The sequence below is a fragment of the Pleurodeles waltl genome, chromosome 2_2 (genome assembly GCF_031143425.1).
Source record: "Pleurodeles waltl isolate 20211129_DDA chromosome 2_2, aPleWal1.hap1.20221129, whole genome shotgun sequence".
Lineage (NCBI taxonomy): Eukaryota > Metazoa > Chordata > Amphibia > Caudata > Salamandridae > Pleurodeles > Pleurodeles waltl.
The window spans coordinates 353,916,008-353,931,987 of NC_090439.1; the positions used below are offsets into that span (position 1 = coordinate 353,916,008).

At 43.1% G+C, this 15,980-nt stretch overlaps 1 protein-coding gene across 6 annotated transcripts in view; it reads right to left on the reverse strand.

Moving 5' to 3' along the window:
* Nucleotides 1–15,980, reverse strand: part of LOC138282379 (Y+L amino acid transporter 2-like) — a 588,082-nt gene that overhangs the window by 13,066 nt on the left and 559,036 nt on the right. For 5 of the 6 annotated variants that reach the window (XM_069219872.1, XM_069219870.1, XM_069219873.1 and 2 more), the window contains one exon: nucleotides 1,863–2,046. The exons of the other annotated variant lie outside the window; for it this stretch is intronic. In XM_069219872.1, the coding sequence (XP_069075973.1) occupies nucleotides 1,863–2,046 (184 nt within the window). The remainder of the gene's footprint in view (nucleotides 1–1,862; nucleotides 2,047–15,980) is intronic. 6 annotated transcript variants of the gene reach the window in all.

Sequence of the window (15,980 nt, forward strand, 5' to 3'; positions counted from 1 at the left end):
GCTGCATCCCTCTGCAAGATATCTCACTATTTTTTATTTTTCTGAGCCTGTCAAGTCCTTCTTTTGACCCATTTTGCCAAAGGAAAGGAAGTTGCCTAATAATTATGCACACCTGATATAGGGTGTTGATGTCATTAGACCACACCCCTTCTCATTACAGAGATGCACATCACCTAATATGCTTAATTGGTAGTAGGCTTTCGAGCCTATACAGCTTGGAGTAAGACAACATGCATAAAGAGGATGATGTGGTCAAAATACTCATTTGCCTAATAATTCTGCACTCCCTGTATAAATTGCATATTATGTAGCTTGCTAACCAGCAATGAAACTCTATATATGTTTTCTTCAAAGCAGCTTCCACTTCTTTGAGTGGCCCATTTCGATGCTGCTGATGGTCTGCTTGGTAATTTGCTTAGTTGAAAATGAATCTGAATGGACTTCTGTCCAAAACACCGGGGCAACATCAGTCTTAGAATAGACTTCCGTCTGATTGCTGCTTCAGGACCTTCCTCCTCTGAAGTAGAGATACGTTTCTGTTACAAGAAAGAAGAAAATGTCTAATGGACCAGACAATAAATTTGCTTTTTAATGCCTAGAACTTTTCCACAGCTTCTTGACAATCGCCTGGAAATAGCATACTGGCAACTCTGGGCATTCAACAGAACAGCTTCCATGTCACAGCTTGGATACTTCTGGGGGCAAGGTAGCATGTACCCATCTCAAGTGGAATGTGTGTGACCTTGCTGTGCTTCCTTAGGCTTCCACTTGCTTGACTGTGAGTCACTCATTTTAATGTATGAAATCTACCTCAGATTCCAGTAGAACCCCCATCTACTCATCACTGTCTTTCTAAAAATTGCAACCGCTCCCACCTCAACCAATGTATTCACTGTGTCAGGTGCCCTAGGCCAGGAACTCAAAGGTCCATAAGAATTCTTCCAGGTGACCCTTCAGTAGCTTGTATGCAACCTGTACTATTTGTCATTGCTTTGTTTTGCAAGATAGATCAGTGCAGACTACCGCTGTGCCGAATTAGATACAAGAGGAGCAAGGTGGCATGGGAGAATGTCACAGATGTAACCCAAACAGAGAAGAGTGACCTTCTCCGACCAAGCTGCCGAGGATATACCTGCTGTTAGTTGATTCCGCTGCGAACACAGTATGTCACATATGGCATTTGTGCATTAATGTATTCCTGAAATTTCTAAATTTCTACCTTGGATCCTTACCTGTGTGCCAGAGAAAACAAAGTCCTGGTATAAAATCACATTCTTGGATCACCTGGGGTTCCCTAGAATAGGCCGGAGGTCCAAGTTCTCCAGAAGCAACAGTAGAGTCCGGGAAAAGTAAAAATCCAGTGTGCTGCCACCATATTCCCATCAACAATGGTTGGTGGCTCGGAACTGAAAAGTACCTTTTCATTTTAAAGCAAAATAAAAGTCCCTGGCTTATCTCAGTGCAATAAAGAGAACTTGAACATCAAAAAAAAGGAGTAGATGTTCTGAGGTCAACAGAATTAGTTTCCACTTCATAGAATAAAAGTATTTTAACATAATGTTTTAGTCAAAGTTACTTCTCTTCTTTCACTATTTTACATAGAGTTTCCTCCCGACTGCAAGTACTACAGACAACTAAAATAACATGCCACGGAATACAACTTGAATGTGTTACCTACTCATTTCATAAATGGTTTTATTTAATAATACACAATTGGTGGATTTCTTCATCAGCATTTAGAGAATTGAGAATATATTTGATATCACTGCACTTTACATCAGTAAAAGAAAATAACTGAATGCATCTTGTCTATCAGAAATATATCATTCTACTCTTTACCACGCAAGCAGATAGTCACTTACCTAATACTTTTCTTAGAATCTTTGGCTGTCTTTTTGGTGGCAGATGGATGAAGAAGTAGTATATTGGCGCCCCTGAGAGAATTCCAGCTAACCCCACCATAGAATCAGCAGTATCGCTGTACAGTGGAACCACAACCAGGCACACGCTGCAGATACAGTACACAACTGGGAAGCAGAGATTCAGCTGAAAACGAAACGTTAGGAGTTCTTAACTTAACAGGTAAACATGGTTCATCATCTGCACAGAGAAAAGGGTTCAGGCTTTTCCTAAATGCTGGAATCCACAGCTTCAGTTTCATTCTTGAAGAAGAAATCGTAAAATTAGATTTGTAAAAATTGGAATGCATTGCACATTCTTGAAAACCTAAGGGGGCATATTTATAGTGTCCTAGTGCCACCTTGCGCCACATTAACGTCAATGTTTTTGAAGTTAATGTGGCCCAACGAGGCCGAAATCCCCGCATCTTATTTACAGGGTGGCGCAATGCATGCATTGCGCCACTTTATAACCCTTTGCGCTACATTATTCCTGCGCCAGGCTTAATGTATGCAAAGGGGGCATTCCCCCATTAGGGGAGCCTGAAAAATGCCATAAAGAAATATATGAGATTTCCTTACGCCATTTTTTATGGCCATTTTAACGCCTGCTCAAGAGCAGGCGTAAAAGGGGCCTTCTATTCTTTAGAATGGGGCCCTATGCACTCTGCAGGTATAGCGCCACTATTTTGAAGCTACTCCTGCAGTCCCTCAATCAAGTCTTGGAAAATAATGCTATTACCCCTACCCTGCGCCATGGTGCACCGTATTTTAAATACAGTGCACACATGGTGGCAGTAGGGGGGTGCAAAGAGGCGCAGGGAAAGTGGTGCTGCACTCGGTGCAGCACCATTTTCCATACATCTGTCCTAAGTACTTCTATGGAAAACATGCTGAGATTAAACGACTTCCATGGCGGAAACAATGAAGTCAATAGCTAAATGATGTCCCATGCATTAGTGCTCCAGATTTAGGGTTTTTAGTTCTAAGAGCAAAATAGAAGAAAAAGAAAGGAAGGGCAGTCCACTGGATTTTAAGAGTGACAGTGTTTGGCACAGGGAATGAACGTAGAGAATGATAATGAAGGGAAAAAATACTGACATCTGCAGTATTTTTATGGGCTCCATTGCCTCAGAGCCAAGCCGAGCCTGCCTCAGAGCCTCACAGTCAAACTAAGCATCTTGTGATAAAGTGGATTATTAGTTGGGGCGGATGGCAGTCCACCACAAGTAATAATGTCACCATTCTTGTTAGGTCTAGTAGGGGTTTCAATAATTTAAACCCAGTGGCTATGGTACAGTATGGACAAGTTTAAGAAAATATGAAAAGCATTCATAAGTAACAACACTGTTAAAAAGTCGAAAATAAAAAAATTAAAAAAATCTGTTTCAATTTATAAAAATAGAGAATATTTCAATGAACAAAATATCACCAAAAGGACAAAAATCCAGTAAGGGGAAAAACAGATAAAAAAAATAATTTTTTTAAATTAAAATAAAATAGGATAAAAAATTGCCAAGCTCCCACTGTGGACACTTGGTCGCATTACACCAGAGACAAGAATAAGATTGAAGCCGACCACAATGGAGCTCAGGTCAGACACGAGGACCAGGTTCGTCCCAGTGGAAAAGTAATCACCTGACGTCAACGGCCTTCAGTGTAAGCAGCAGTGAACTGGTGGCGAGACAAGGGGTTCATTGTTGACGAATTCCAGTGTTGAGATGTTGCCTCAGCGAAACCATTGGTTTAGGTGGGGGAAGTTCAAGTTGTCATGCCCCAAAGGTCTCTGGCGTTGACCGGATCTCCTTCGACAGCTTGGAGTGGACTGGGTCCTGGCGGTGCAGAGCAATGGCAGTTTTAAAAAGGGGGCATTGAAATGGGTTCCAATTGGGCTCTGTTTTTATGCACTGGCCTTTTTCTGCCATGCCTTGGCAATACAGACTGGTGGACAAGGCTAACAAACATAGGTCACGCATCATTACGTGAGCCACATGTAACACTTCCGTCACAAACTGGAACGTAACCAGATGAGGAGGGCCCAGGATGTTGTTTAAATTAAAAGGCATTGAGGCCCGTATTTATACTTTTTGACGCTAAACTGCGCTAACGCAGTTTAGCGTCAAAAAGTTTAGCGCCGGCTAACGCCATTCTGAAGCGCCATGCGGGCGCCGTATTTATTGAATGGCGTTAGCCGGCGGTAGCAGACCGGCGCTGCCTGGTGTGCGTGGAAAAAAACCACGTACACCAGGCAGCGCCGGCGTAGGGAAAAATGGCATTAGGGCGTCTTAAAATGGGGCAAGTCAGGTTGAGGCAAAAAAATCGCCTCCACCCGATTTGCGCCATTTTTAACGACGCCCAGACGCCATTTACATGACTCCTGTCTTAGTAAAGACAGGAGTCATGCCCCCTTGCCCAATGGCCATGCCCAGGGGACTTCTGTCCCCTGGGCATGGTCATTGGGCATTGTGGCATGTAGGGGGGCACAAATCAGGCCCCCCTATGCCCAAAAAATATATATATACTTACCTGAACTTACCTGAATGTCCCTGGGATGGGTCCCTCCATCCTTGGGTGTCCTCCTGGGGTGGGCAAGGGTGGCAGGGGGGGTCCCTGGGGGCATGGGAGGGCAGCTGTGGGCTCATTTTGAGCCCACAGGTCCCTTAACGCCTGCCCTGACCCAGGCGTTAAAAAGAGGCGCAAATGCGGGGTTTTTTGCCCCGCCCACTCCCGGGCGTGATTTTTGCCCGGGAGTATAAATACGACGCATTTGCGTCGCAGTCATTTTTTTAGACGGGAACGCCTACCTTGCATCTCATTAACGCAAGGAAGGCGTTCACGCAAAAAAATGACGCTCTTTCCTCATACTTTGGCGCTAGACGCGTCTAACGCCAAAGTATAAATATGGCGTTAGTTTTGCGCCGAATTTGCGTCGAAAAAAACGACGCAAATTTGGCGCTGAGTCCCTTCCTTCCTCCTTTCTCTGCTAAATTCTTGCAACGTGGCTAGAGTCACTTTAGAGCCTCCTGCAGCTGCCTTGCACTACTTCCTGTGGACCCAACCTTTCCTTTGCTGCTGGATGTAGTGTTGTTGGAAACCGGAACACATTCATCCCCTGGACAGACACCATGTGAGAATACTGTGATTCATGGGTGGCACTTGGCTGGGACTGGCCTAGTTTATATAATGCTTTAGTGAATGCAACACCACCAGGCAGTTGGGCACAGAAAATGTTAGGAAGGTGTGTCTTCTGTAGCACAATGGAGAGCCCAAGAATATCATCGGCACACACAAACGTATGATGTATGAGAACGTGTGCAATGCCCTGTCTTGCAGCAGCATGTGTGCCTTCAGTGCCAGTGCTTCTGTCCTCCAACTGAGAAAAACTACGCTTCTGTCTTTCAATGTTCAGCCGGGAATGTGGCCAAGAGGTGCAGCAGGACAGACCGCTGCTCACCACAGGCCTTTACACACTCTTTTGAGAACATAACTACTGGGCATCATGAAGCATGTTGGCCCAGATTTAAGAGGGCCTAGCGCCATTCCAATGGTACATTAGCGTCATTTTTTTTACAAATGCATGCATTGTGCCACTTTATAACCCCTTGCGCTACATTATGTGTACGCCAGGCATAATGTATTCAAGGGCAGCATTGCAGCACTGGGGGGGGGGAGGGTGAAAAAAAAAAATTTTCCCGGGATTTTTAATGCCTGCTCAGAGCAGGCGTTAAAAGGTGGCTTCCATTGGTTTCAATGGGCCTCTGGGAGCTTTGCAGGATTAGTGTCCTGCAAAGCGCCGAACTAGCGTAAAAGATTATGACACTAGTTCCCTAACTACCGCCATGGTGCACCGTATTTTAAATATGGTGCACACATGGTGGCATTAGGGGGATGCTAAGGGGTGCATGAAAAGTGGCGCTGCACTTGGTGCAGGGCCACGTATCATAAATATGCCCTGTAGAGTCTTGACCTTCACCACCATAGAGTTTCCCTGCTGGTATAGCACAAAAAATCAGACTCTGTACCTTTGTGCACCTTACAGTGGCGTAATGTGAACGGTGCCCCAACCTACACAAGGTAATAAGGGACCTGAGTCTCTCATATCTCACATATATTCATTATTCTTGGCTAAATGACCCTCCCCTGAAGGGTTTACCTGTATTGCAATGCAGGGCCTGCCTGGGTCTGTTTTTGAGCCTCTTGCACCTTGTACAAACCAATAAACATTTTCCTATTTAATGTCCCTTTTTACAACGACCCAGATTTCATTTTTTTCTTGAAACCATACTTTACTGACTGACTGTCCCTATTGTGTTCCACATATTATATCATTTACTTGCTGTATATTTTAATCCCCTTCTTTATAACTCTAAATAAAATTAATTATAGTTGTAGCCTTGCGCTCAGGAGTGATTCCGACAGTCTCATATTTCCTGGACCTCTGTCTAACTAGACAACTTTTTAAAAGATCTAAAGCTACATACTCTGCAGAGGCCTTGAAACAGGTTAGGGAGACCCCCTAGGGGTGGCTGTGATACTGATTCGGCATTACCTACTATGTCCACCACCTTTTTCTTATTCATTTCTAAAGTTGAAACAATATAGTAACCGTCAACCAAGGCTCTCATTCCAAGAGACCCATTAATTGGGCAGGTAATACAGCTCCTATTAAAACAAATACTTTAGGCTGAGGTGGTTACCAGGTTGATTATCACCTTCCCAGTTCAACATCTACGAATGGGGTGTAATGTGGTGCAATTGCATGCTTTATCCTATGAATAGCTGCAAAACACAGAATATCTGTATTTGGCCTTCCCCAGTGTTTATGGAAAATTAATATAACTTTCAGCTATCTCATTATCCTTTGTTCGATTCTATTTAATACATTTCTAAACCACACAATTCCATTTCTCATGATTTGAGCCACACCCTCAATTATGTTGGCCATGCCCCTTTAACAGTTTTGCAACATCCCTTTTAGAGGCCCCATGTTATTCCATCCGACTTAAAGCTCTGGATGGCAGTGATGAAGCTGCAGTTGGGAACCATGAAGGGCTAAGCGTTGATGTATTATGGCATTGACAGGCGATGCACCCATGGCATATTGCCTAACCAGTTGGAGCCACCACCTTGATGGTTCTCAAAGCAAAAGGTAACAAAAAGCTTCCAAGTCCCACATTTTTAGGTTTGGGTTGGAGGAGCCAAGAGTTCCAGGACCTCAGAAACTGCACTTGGGATTCAGGACGCACTCCAGCAGAAGCCGCCAGCAAGGTCCAGGGCAGGTCCAGTTAGAACTGGTCAGCTCAGCTCATCCAGGGAAGTGGTCTTCTTGCAGCGTTTGTGTTCCTGTAGCTTAAGCTTAGGAGGTCAGCCAACTGACCCTTGGAATACACTCCTTTGTCCTAGGTACAAGTAAGAGCTCTCAGGGTTCTCTTCATAGGTCTTACCAGCAGGTGCAGTACTACTTTTAACTTCCCCATATCCAGTAGTCATCTGGAGAGGGTGCCCTGGGTGCCACATTCATGCCTGCACTAGCCAGTGGGTGGGGTGACTCCTGGCCCATTCCAAACCAATAAGGAAAAAAGTCCCCAAGGATAACTTTACCTACTTTTGCAACAGTCCCTGTGTGCCTCACTATAAATAATCCCACAGTGCCCCTCTCAACATAAATCCAACATGGCAGAATATTTCTTCCCCTGTGCGGAGCTTCTGTGCTCACACTAGAGGAGTGGCCAATGAAATGAGCAACCCTTTCTCTGGAGTCACTCAGAACAGGTACTGGGGCAGCACCTCTCCCTCTGGGATTGGTGCAAAGCTGACTAGAGACAAAAGGGGGGGGCAGGCCCAGGCGACTGCCTGTGATGGGGTAGGCGTCTCTGAAGTTAATTCAGTACCTGTGCACCATCCACACAGTCATCCTGTCAGAGGAAGAGAACACCTCCCCACACCCACAGCGTTTGTCTCAGCTCTGGAAGCAAACTGACACCCCATCAAGGAGCTATTCAGCTCCTGGGTGACTGCTGGAAGCTCGGGCAAATGGGCTTCTAAATGCTTTATGCAGAAGAAGGTGACTTTTTAAAAGTGCCTTTTGTAAAATATTTAGTACAAATCCAACTTTACCAATGAAATGGGTTTGTAATATATATTTTGAAATGTCCAAGAATGAGGTTTTTAGCTGTTCCTCAGTCAGAGATAGCTTTATTAACTTTAATAATGTATCCCATTGCTTTCCTAAGGAACAGCTAACCTTGCTACAGTGAAAATAGCTTTTAAGGTCTTGTCACTGTAGAGACATGTTTAACATTAGACCTTCACATGTCCTACATTGAAATACTATGCACCCTGGCTTATGAGTCTTTAAGGCCTACTTAGAGGTAACTTATTAAGATGTAAAAGGTGGGTTTAGGTGGCAGAGCTTTTCCCACCTAAACCAATGGTATCGCCAAGGCTTCATCTCAATCCTGCAATCCTTCAATCCCCTTCACTCAATGGCAGCTCAATGCCTGCCTTCACCGTAGGCTGTTGACGCCCGGTAGTAACGTTTCCACTGGGATGAACCTGGCCCTTATATACTACCCATATTTCATCACGGTCAGCCTGAAAACGTGATCAAGCTTAACTTGTCGACTTTGGTTGGCGATTAATGCTTTTTGCGCTATTTTTGTTGAAAATTTATTTCCTCGGTTCTCCATATTGGATTTTAGTAATTTGGTGTTATTGTGTTCATTAAATTATCCTGTATTTTTTTACATTTCAGTTGTAGTTTAATTGTGTTGTGGTTATTACTTTTTAACTATTTTAGTACTTCTAAAAGCTTTACACATTTTCTTGAGTTAATCCTGTCTACTCCGAGCCATGGCCTTTTTTTTACCCTTACAAGAATAGTGCCAATATTACTTATGGTGGACATCCATCCATCCACCCCACCTAATAATCCACCTTCTCACAGGTGGCTACAAAGTTACTTTTTGTTTCACTATTGCAGTTGGAAGTAGGCTCTTTATAGGTATGGCCTACAGACAAGTTTAGTTCTTCACATGTGCATATCAGCCTTAACGTGACCAGCCTGGATCATACAGTGTGGTCCGGCGCACCTGCTCTGCTGAGATGTGATTTCCGTTTTCTTAGCTGTTAATTTAGAATCTCATTTAGAGGTTGGAGGACAGTCCAACAGCCTGCCACGTCAATGACGGCTATGGTCGTTGCTTATCTGGCAAATGACAGCTACACATATTTGAAGATTCCCAACGGAAAATCTCTGCACTTTAGTGGAGCCGCTGCTGCGGAGACTCGATTCAAGGCACTGATCCTTTGAAGAACTGGCACCATGTTTGATGCACTGGATCTGCAATCTGAAAACATAAACATGGTGTCTGTGATACGTATGGAGTTTTCTCCATGTGTATGTATAATTGAGCTTTTTCCTCAGGAGATGTTGTTAGAAATGGGGTCTCTGGTTGGCAGTCAGTTTGTACTCTGTCCAAGCAGGAACCCTCACTCTAGTCAGGACAATGGAGGTCCACAATTAGTATAACCCCTGCTCACCCTCTTGGTAGCTTGGCACAAGCAGTCAGGCTCAACTCAAAGGCAATTTGTAAAGTATTTGTACCAACACACAAAGTAATACAGTGAAAACACTACAAAATGGACACGACACCAGTTTAGAAAAATAGGTAATACTTATCTAAATCAAACAAGACCAAAATGACAAAAATCCAACATACACAAGTCAATACATACATTTTCAAAATAATAAGAGTCTTATTCCATAGGAAACAATGGAATAGTTGATTTTACACAAAGTACCTGATTTGCGTCAAAAAGAAAACCGCACAGGCGAGCGTGCGTTTAAAAAGTCAGTGAAGATTCGATTCCTTACTCACAAGTGAGGCCGTGTGTCGTTTCGTCTCCGGTAGGGTTGGCAAAACATAATATTTCTCTCCCGCAAGAGAGAGATGCGTCGATTTCTGGATGGGCACCTCAGATACACACAAGCTTGCATTGATTTTTGATGCCCAGCGATGATGCATGAGAAATCCGGCCGCACGGTGTTGGAAAGCCACACTGTGTGGGGTTTGCGTCGTTATCAGCAGCGGCAAGCAAGTGTTGTGTTGTTTCTCCAGCCGCAATGCGTAGATCTCCCAGCCACGATGCAGGTGGAGAGTTGATTTTAGCTATGAGGCGGGTAGCACGTCGTTTTTCAGCCACGTTGCAGGTGGTGCGTCAAACTTTTCCCTGCATGGTGTTCTGTGCATGGATGTGAGTCCCTGTTCTGCCAACTTCACCTCTCAAGGGCCCAGGGACTCAAAAGGGCACCACATGGCAGGGCAGGAGACTCAGCAGGGAGTCCAGGTGCTGGCAGAGGAAGTATTTGATGGACCTGAGACTTCAAAACAGGAGGCAAGCTCAATTTAAGCCCTTGGAGATTCTTCACAAGCAGAAATATACCACAAAGTCCAGTCTTTGTCCTTTTTCAGGCAGAAGCAGCAACTGCAGGCCAACCCAGCAAAGCACAGTCACAGGCAAAGGGGCAGCACTTCTCCTCCAGCTCTTCTCCTTGGCAGAGGTTCCTCTTGATTCCAGAAGTAATCTGAAAATCTGGGGTTTTGGGTCCACTACTTATACCCCTTTCTGCCTTTGAAGTAGGCAAACATCAAATGAAAGCCTCTCTTCACAAGCTCCTGCCTTGCCCAGGCTCGGCTCCAGACTCACACCAGGGGATTGGAGACTGCATTGTCTGAGGGCAGGCACAGCCCATTCAGGTGTAAGTGACCACTCCTCCCTCCACTCTAGCCCAGATGGCTCATCGGGATATGCAGGCTACACCCCAGCTTCCTTTGTGTCACTGTTTAGAGGGGATTCACAAACAGCTCAACTGTCAGTCTGACTCAGACAGGGAATACACAACCAGACAGAGTCACAGAATGGGTTAAATAAGAAAATGCTAATTTTTTAAAAGTGCCATTTAAAAAAAAAAAAAACTTTACCAAAAGATGCATTTTTAACCCATGAGTTTAAAGACCCCCAAACTCCACATCTCTATTGGCTCTCAAAGGGAAACTGCACTTTAGGATATTTAAAGGCAGCCCCCATGCTGACCTATGAGTGAGATAGGCCTTGCAACAGTGAAATTTGGCAGTATTTCACTTTTAGGACACGTAAAACACATTGGTATATGCCCCACCTTTAACATACAATGCACCCTGCCCATGGGGCTACCGAGGGCCTACCTTAGGGGTGCTTTATATGTATAAAAAGGGAAAGTTTGGGCCTAGCAAGTGGGTACACTTGCCAGGTCGATTTGGCAGGTTAAAGCTACACACACAGACACTACAGTGGCAGGTCTGATCCATGTTTACAGGGCTACTCGTGTGGGTGGCACAATCAGTGCTGCAGGCCCACAAGTAGCATTTGATTTACAGGCCCTGGGCACTTTACTAGGGACTTACTAATAAATCATACATGCCAAACATGGAAAAGCCAATTACACATACATTTTACACAGGAAACACTTGCACTTTAGCACTGGTTAGCAGTGGTAAAGAGCCCAGAGTACCAAAAACACCAAAAACAGAGTCCAGCACACAGTCAAAACATGGGAAGCAGAGGCAAAAAAGACTGCGAAGACCGTGCCAAGGATGCCAAGTCTAACATTTGTCATACCTTGCGTGGCAGTCATGGATAGGTAAAAGAATTGATGATTGCTGCAGAGGGAAGATATGGAGGGCAGGGGATTAGCACCATTGTGCCAGTGGTTCAGCAGTAGAGAGCAGTAATGGCCTATCTGTAAAGGTGGAGGGGCCACACCGCCCCCACTTTTATCCCGACATGAAGAGTGTCTGTCAAACTGGGGAAGGGTCAGCCTAACAGACACTCTTTATGTTCAGGTCAGGCAGCCAGGTAGTATAAATGCACTAAATATGGAGGCGCCTGGCTGCCTGAGATGAACTTTGCCAGGCTGAGGATGTGACAGCTCCTGTGAGTGTGACCTCTTCTGCTTGGCAAACCCCCGCCCCTCCCCCCACACCTCAATGATGAGGGGGAGCATCACTGATTACAACTGACCTAGGCGCTTCAGTTTTAAGTCCTGAAGTGCCCAGGCTGAGTGTCTATCACTAACGCCTCGTCAGAGTGGGGTGGGGTTAGCAACTCTCATTGACCCTATCTCACTCTGCGATGCTGTAGAGGCTGGTGCCTCCTCCCATTGGGAGAGGAGTGAGAGGAACTTATATAGGTCAGCTCTACATCCTTCCAAGTTCAACTTACAAAAGCAAAAGTTATGGTGAGCCATATTTAAAGAGGAAGAACAATGGAAGCCTGGCTTGTCCAAAAAAGTGTTTCTTTTTAGGATGTGGGACCTCAGGTCAGCCAGTGACAGAAGGCAGCATTCCCAACCCTCCTGGAACCTCTGAGGCTTCTCTTCAGAGCCTCAGCAGAAGTTAGGAACTATGAATTTACTTAATGTTTCATGCGTGCATGTATGAGAGTATGTGTATATGTAAGTGCGTGATATGAATAGAAATGTGTGTATGTTTAAATGCACGGGTGTGAGTGCGAGTGTGCATGTGTGTGAGAGAGATAACATTTTATCAATATATTAATGGCATAGAAGTTAGCATATGGTGATGAATTAACCTGCATTTAAAAGTCTAACAGAGAAAATAACATGAGATGTAAACTATGCACGTTTGAATTATGGTGAACCATGTGGCCATCATACATATTAAAAAATAAGTTTTCTCATGAGAGTTTTGTATTCATTTTAAATAAAGTACAAACATGAAATAGTATTAAAAGTGTTATTGAAAATATTAAATGAACATGACTTGATCATAGTTGTATTGAATTAAATTAATTTATTGATGCGAGTTACATGTGTGCAGAAAAATAAATGCACTTTTAAAATTATTCTAACGTAATAAGTAATGGTTGCAATTAATTTTTGTTTTTTGCATATTTGAATTAAATTGTAAGGTGCACAATAGGTTTAATAATGTATTAAATGTATTAATGTGTACTAAAGCTTTCTTAGCTTGATTAAGCCTGAAAGATTCATTTTTTGCAGCAGTAATGGAAAATCAATTGTTTATTCTGTTCTCTCTGACCTTAATTTTTTCCCAAGCTGTTAATGTGATATTGAATGTCCTATTGTATTGAAAGCAAGAAACATGTTTCTGAATTAACAATGTTGCATTATTTGTTATAGTTGTTGATCAATACAAGAAGCTTACGATTCTTATGTGAAATAGGTTTAGTTTTGTGAGAGACAATTCTTAAGTAACAAATAACTGGAGAATGTAATATTTGTCAGAACTGTGTGGAATCATTCAACTGACAATGCACTTTTGCTGAGAAGATTTAGAATAGTTGCAAATTTGATGGTGCCATCAACAGTGATTGGATATCAAATCTTAGTGAGAGACTTTGAAACTTTGAGTTAGTTCGCTCTTGCCTCAAAGCTGTCCAGAATCCTGTTTGGGTCTGCTGTCACCCTCCGTTTCTTTAAGTCCGCAGATGAGTTTTCTCATCTTAGTCTTAACTGCTCAATTCATGTATCTGGTTCAGTACTAATAAGGCCAACTAATTCTGAACTGCTGATCTGTCTTATGTGCAGCCCATGTTCTGCACCGTCTTGATGCTGCTTTCAACTGACGCCGGAAGAAAGTAACTGCTCTTGACAATGAAACACTACTGTCTGCTGTCCAAAGAAGAGAGGTATAACTTAATGTGGTTTCTTGTATTCCTTCCAGTTCATTATTTACAACAGTGTATTTTTATAGTGAGTTGTCCTAGTTAGATGTTTTCCAAATTATTTTTGCCTTTTTTTTATTTTTGCTCCTGCTCACGTGTTAGTCCGTTCCCACACCTGCAAGTTTACATTCGTGTTAGTGATAGGAATGGCCCATTTCTGAAACCTGAAATTAAAAAATTGAATTGTATTTTGATTATTTACTGATGTCACCATCATCTGCTCTGAATTCTCACAATAATGTATATATTGTGCTGTTGTTAATTTACAATATTCTTTTGGAGTATTGATGTTTAGTAGGTTAAATCTTTTCAGATGTTCCGGTCAGCCTACGGTTTCCATGTATCTTTATAATCTAGTTTTGCGCACCTTATATATGACTTTGATTTTGGGATTGTTATAAAGCTTTGAAACTTTATTCAGTTTGGAGTTTTATTTAGTGCTAAATTTGTCAATAGCGTTTAGTATTGTTTATGGTTAATGTCACTGATTTGTGATTGAATAATTTTGACCACTACACTCTTCGCCAAGTCCCAAGATCTAGTCAACCTCAATAGGTGAGAATAGTGATGATGTCTCACCTGCACATTTGTGGTTTCTGAACCTGAAGTGAGGAGAAATTCTTCCTGGTCCTAGCGCAACAACAGTTTTAGTAGCAAAGTTATAGTTTTGTCTTGTGAGGAGGAGACTCTGAATTTGCCCACATTGTGAGTTGTTCATGATGTAGTGTAAGGATTGATGAAATTCCAGCGTTGTGTTACAAGTTCAATGTATGAAGTGAACAGGAAGTTTGAGTACTCCAGGTAATTGAGCAGGGGGTTTGCGTACTCCAAGTAAGAGAGTGGGGAGTTGGTGTACTCCAAGTGAATGTTGCACTTTGTGGTAAAAAATTACCTACGTGATTGTTGTTGTTAACAGGTCCCGCAAGGCCTGAGACTCCAGGGTATTGTACAAGTGTATGTAGACACTTGGTTAATTTACTGTCTGCAGGTAAGTTGTTGGTCAATTGAGAGCTGTTGACAATACCAGTAGATTCCCTGGAGTGCATGTATTGTTGGTTAAAATTAGGTGAATCCTGAGTGCACAGGGAAAATCCATATCAGTCAGGGTGAGGCTTGTGGGTCAAATCTTACTTTTGTTTGTGAGAAAGCCACAGTCAAAAGTTCTGTACAGCTTTCAAAGCATTTGAATCCTACCTGTAGTGAGCAGACAGGCTTGGGTGTGCTTGCAATATTTGCATTTAGGTTTTGCATGAGAGATGTATTAGACGGCTCTTAAGTGAGACGCAGATGCTGAACGAAGTGAGTGTGACATAATTTGGCCTGTACTGGGATAGGTCAGTTGGTGAGAAAAGCCACGCATGGATTGGTGGACAAGACTGCACTGCTATAGGTTGAGAACAGCTTGTGGAAAGGATTGTGGGATTGAAAACTTCCTGGTTTCGTAGATTTTGTGTTTGTGAATTAGATTTCTGTAAAAATTTAGTTTTTCAAAGCTTTAAGGAGTGTGTTGAGAGGAGATGTTTTTATTACACTAGTGAGGCTGAGCATACTCCACCTGAGGGTACAACAGCGTTCAAGGTAATGGAAGACAGAGGAGTTTCAGCATGTCTTTGGGTAAATCAATGGTGCAAAATAACATAACTGAGAAGGAAGGTACCTTAGCTTTCCCCTGTTACAAATCCTTTAATTTGAGAATATTGGAGAATTTTAGGAGGGTGTTATATGAATCAAAGCCCCTTCCTAGACCTGCACAATTTCAAGCAATTACAGTTTGGGGAACTAGTTGTGAGACAAAAAGAAGCTCAGAAATTCGAAAGGAGAATGAGAAAAGCAGAAAAGACACTAGCAGAAGCTAGGTGAGATGCAGAGCAGAGAATGTGGAGAGCAGATACATTACATGCAGTGACGCTGTTTCCAGCAATTACACAGGAAGGTGATGTAAGTGTTAAGTCCAAAGCCAAAAATAAGTCTGAGGAAGATACAGAACAGAAATTGGGTGAAATGAAAAGGGTAGCAGATGGTAAGAGTGATTCAGATGAGGAATTTATAACTCAGTTGTTGCAGAATCGTCCCACACCGTATTACACCTTCTCATCAGTCAGCCAGAACATAGTCCCAAATGTTGCCAGTGGCACAAACCCTGGTTCAGATGTTTCCAAACTTGCCCACTGCTAAAGTTGCACAGGTGCCAGTGGTTCATCTGACAGTTCCAAATGTTAATTTAGTTCAGAATGTTCCAGTTCCAGTTATACCACAGCCAATTCAGAACTCAGGCATGACTCAGTTTGAGTTCACACCTCATGTACAGACACCTGCAGAAGTTGTGAATCAGAG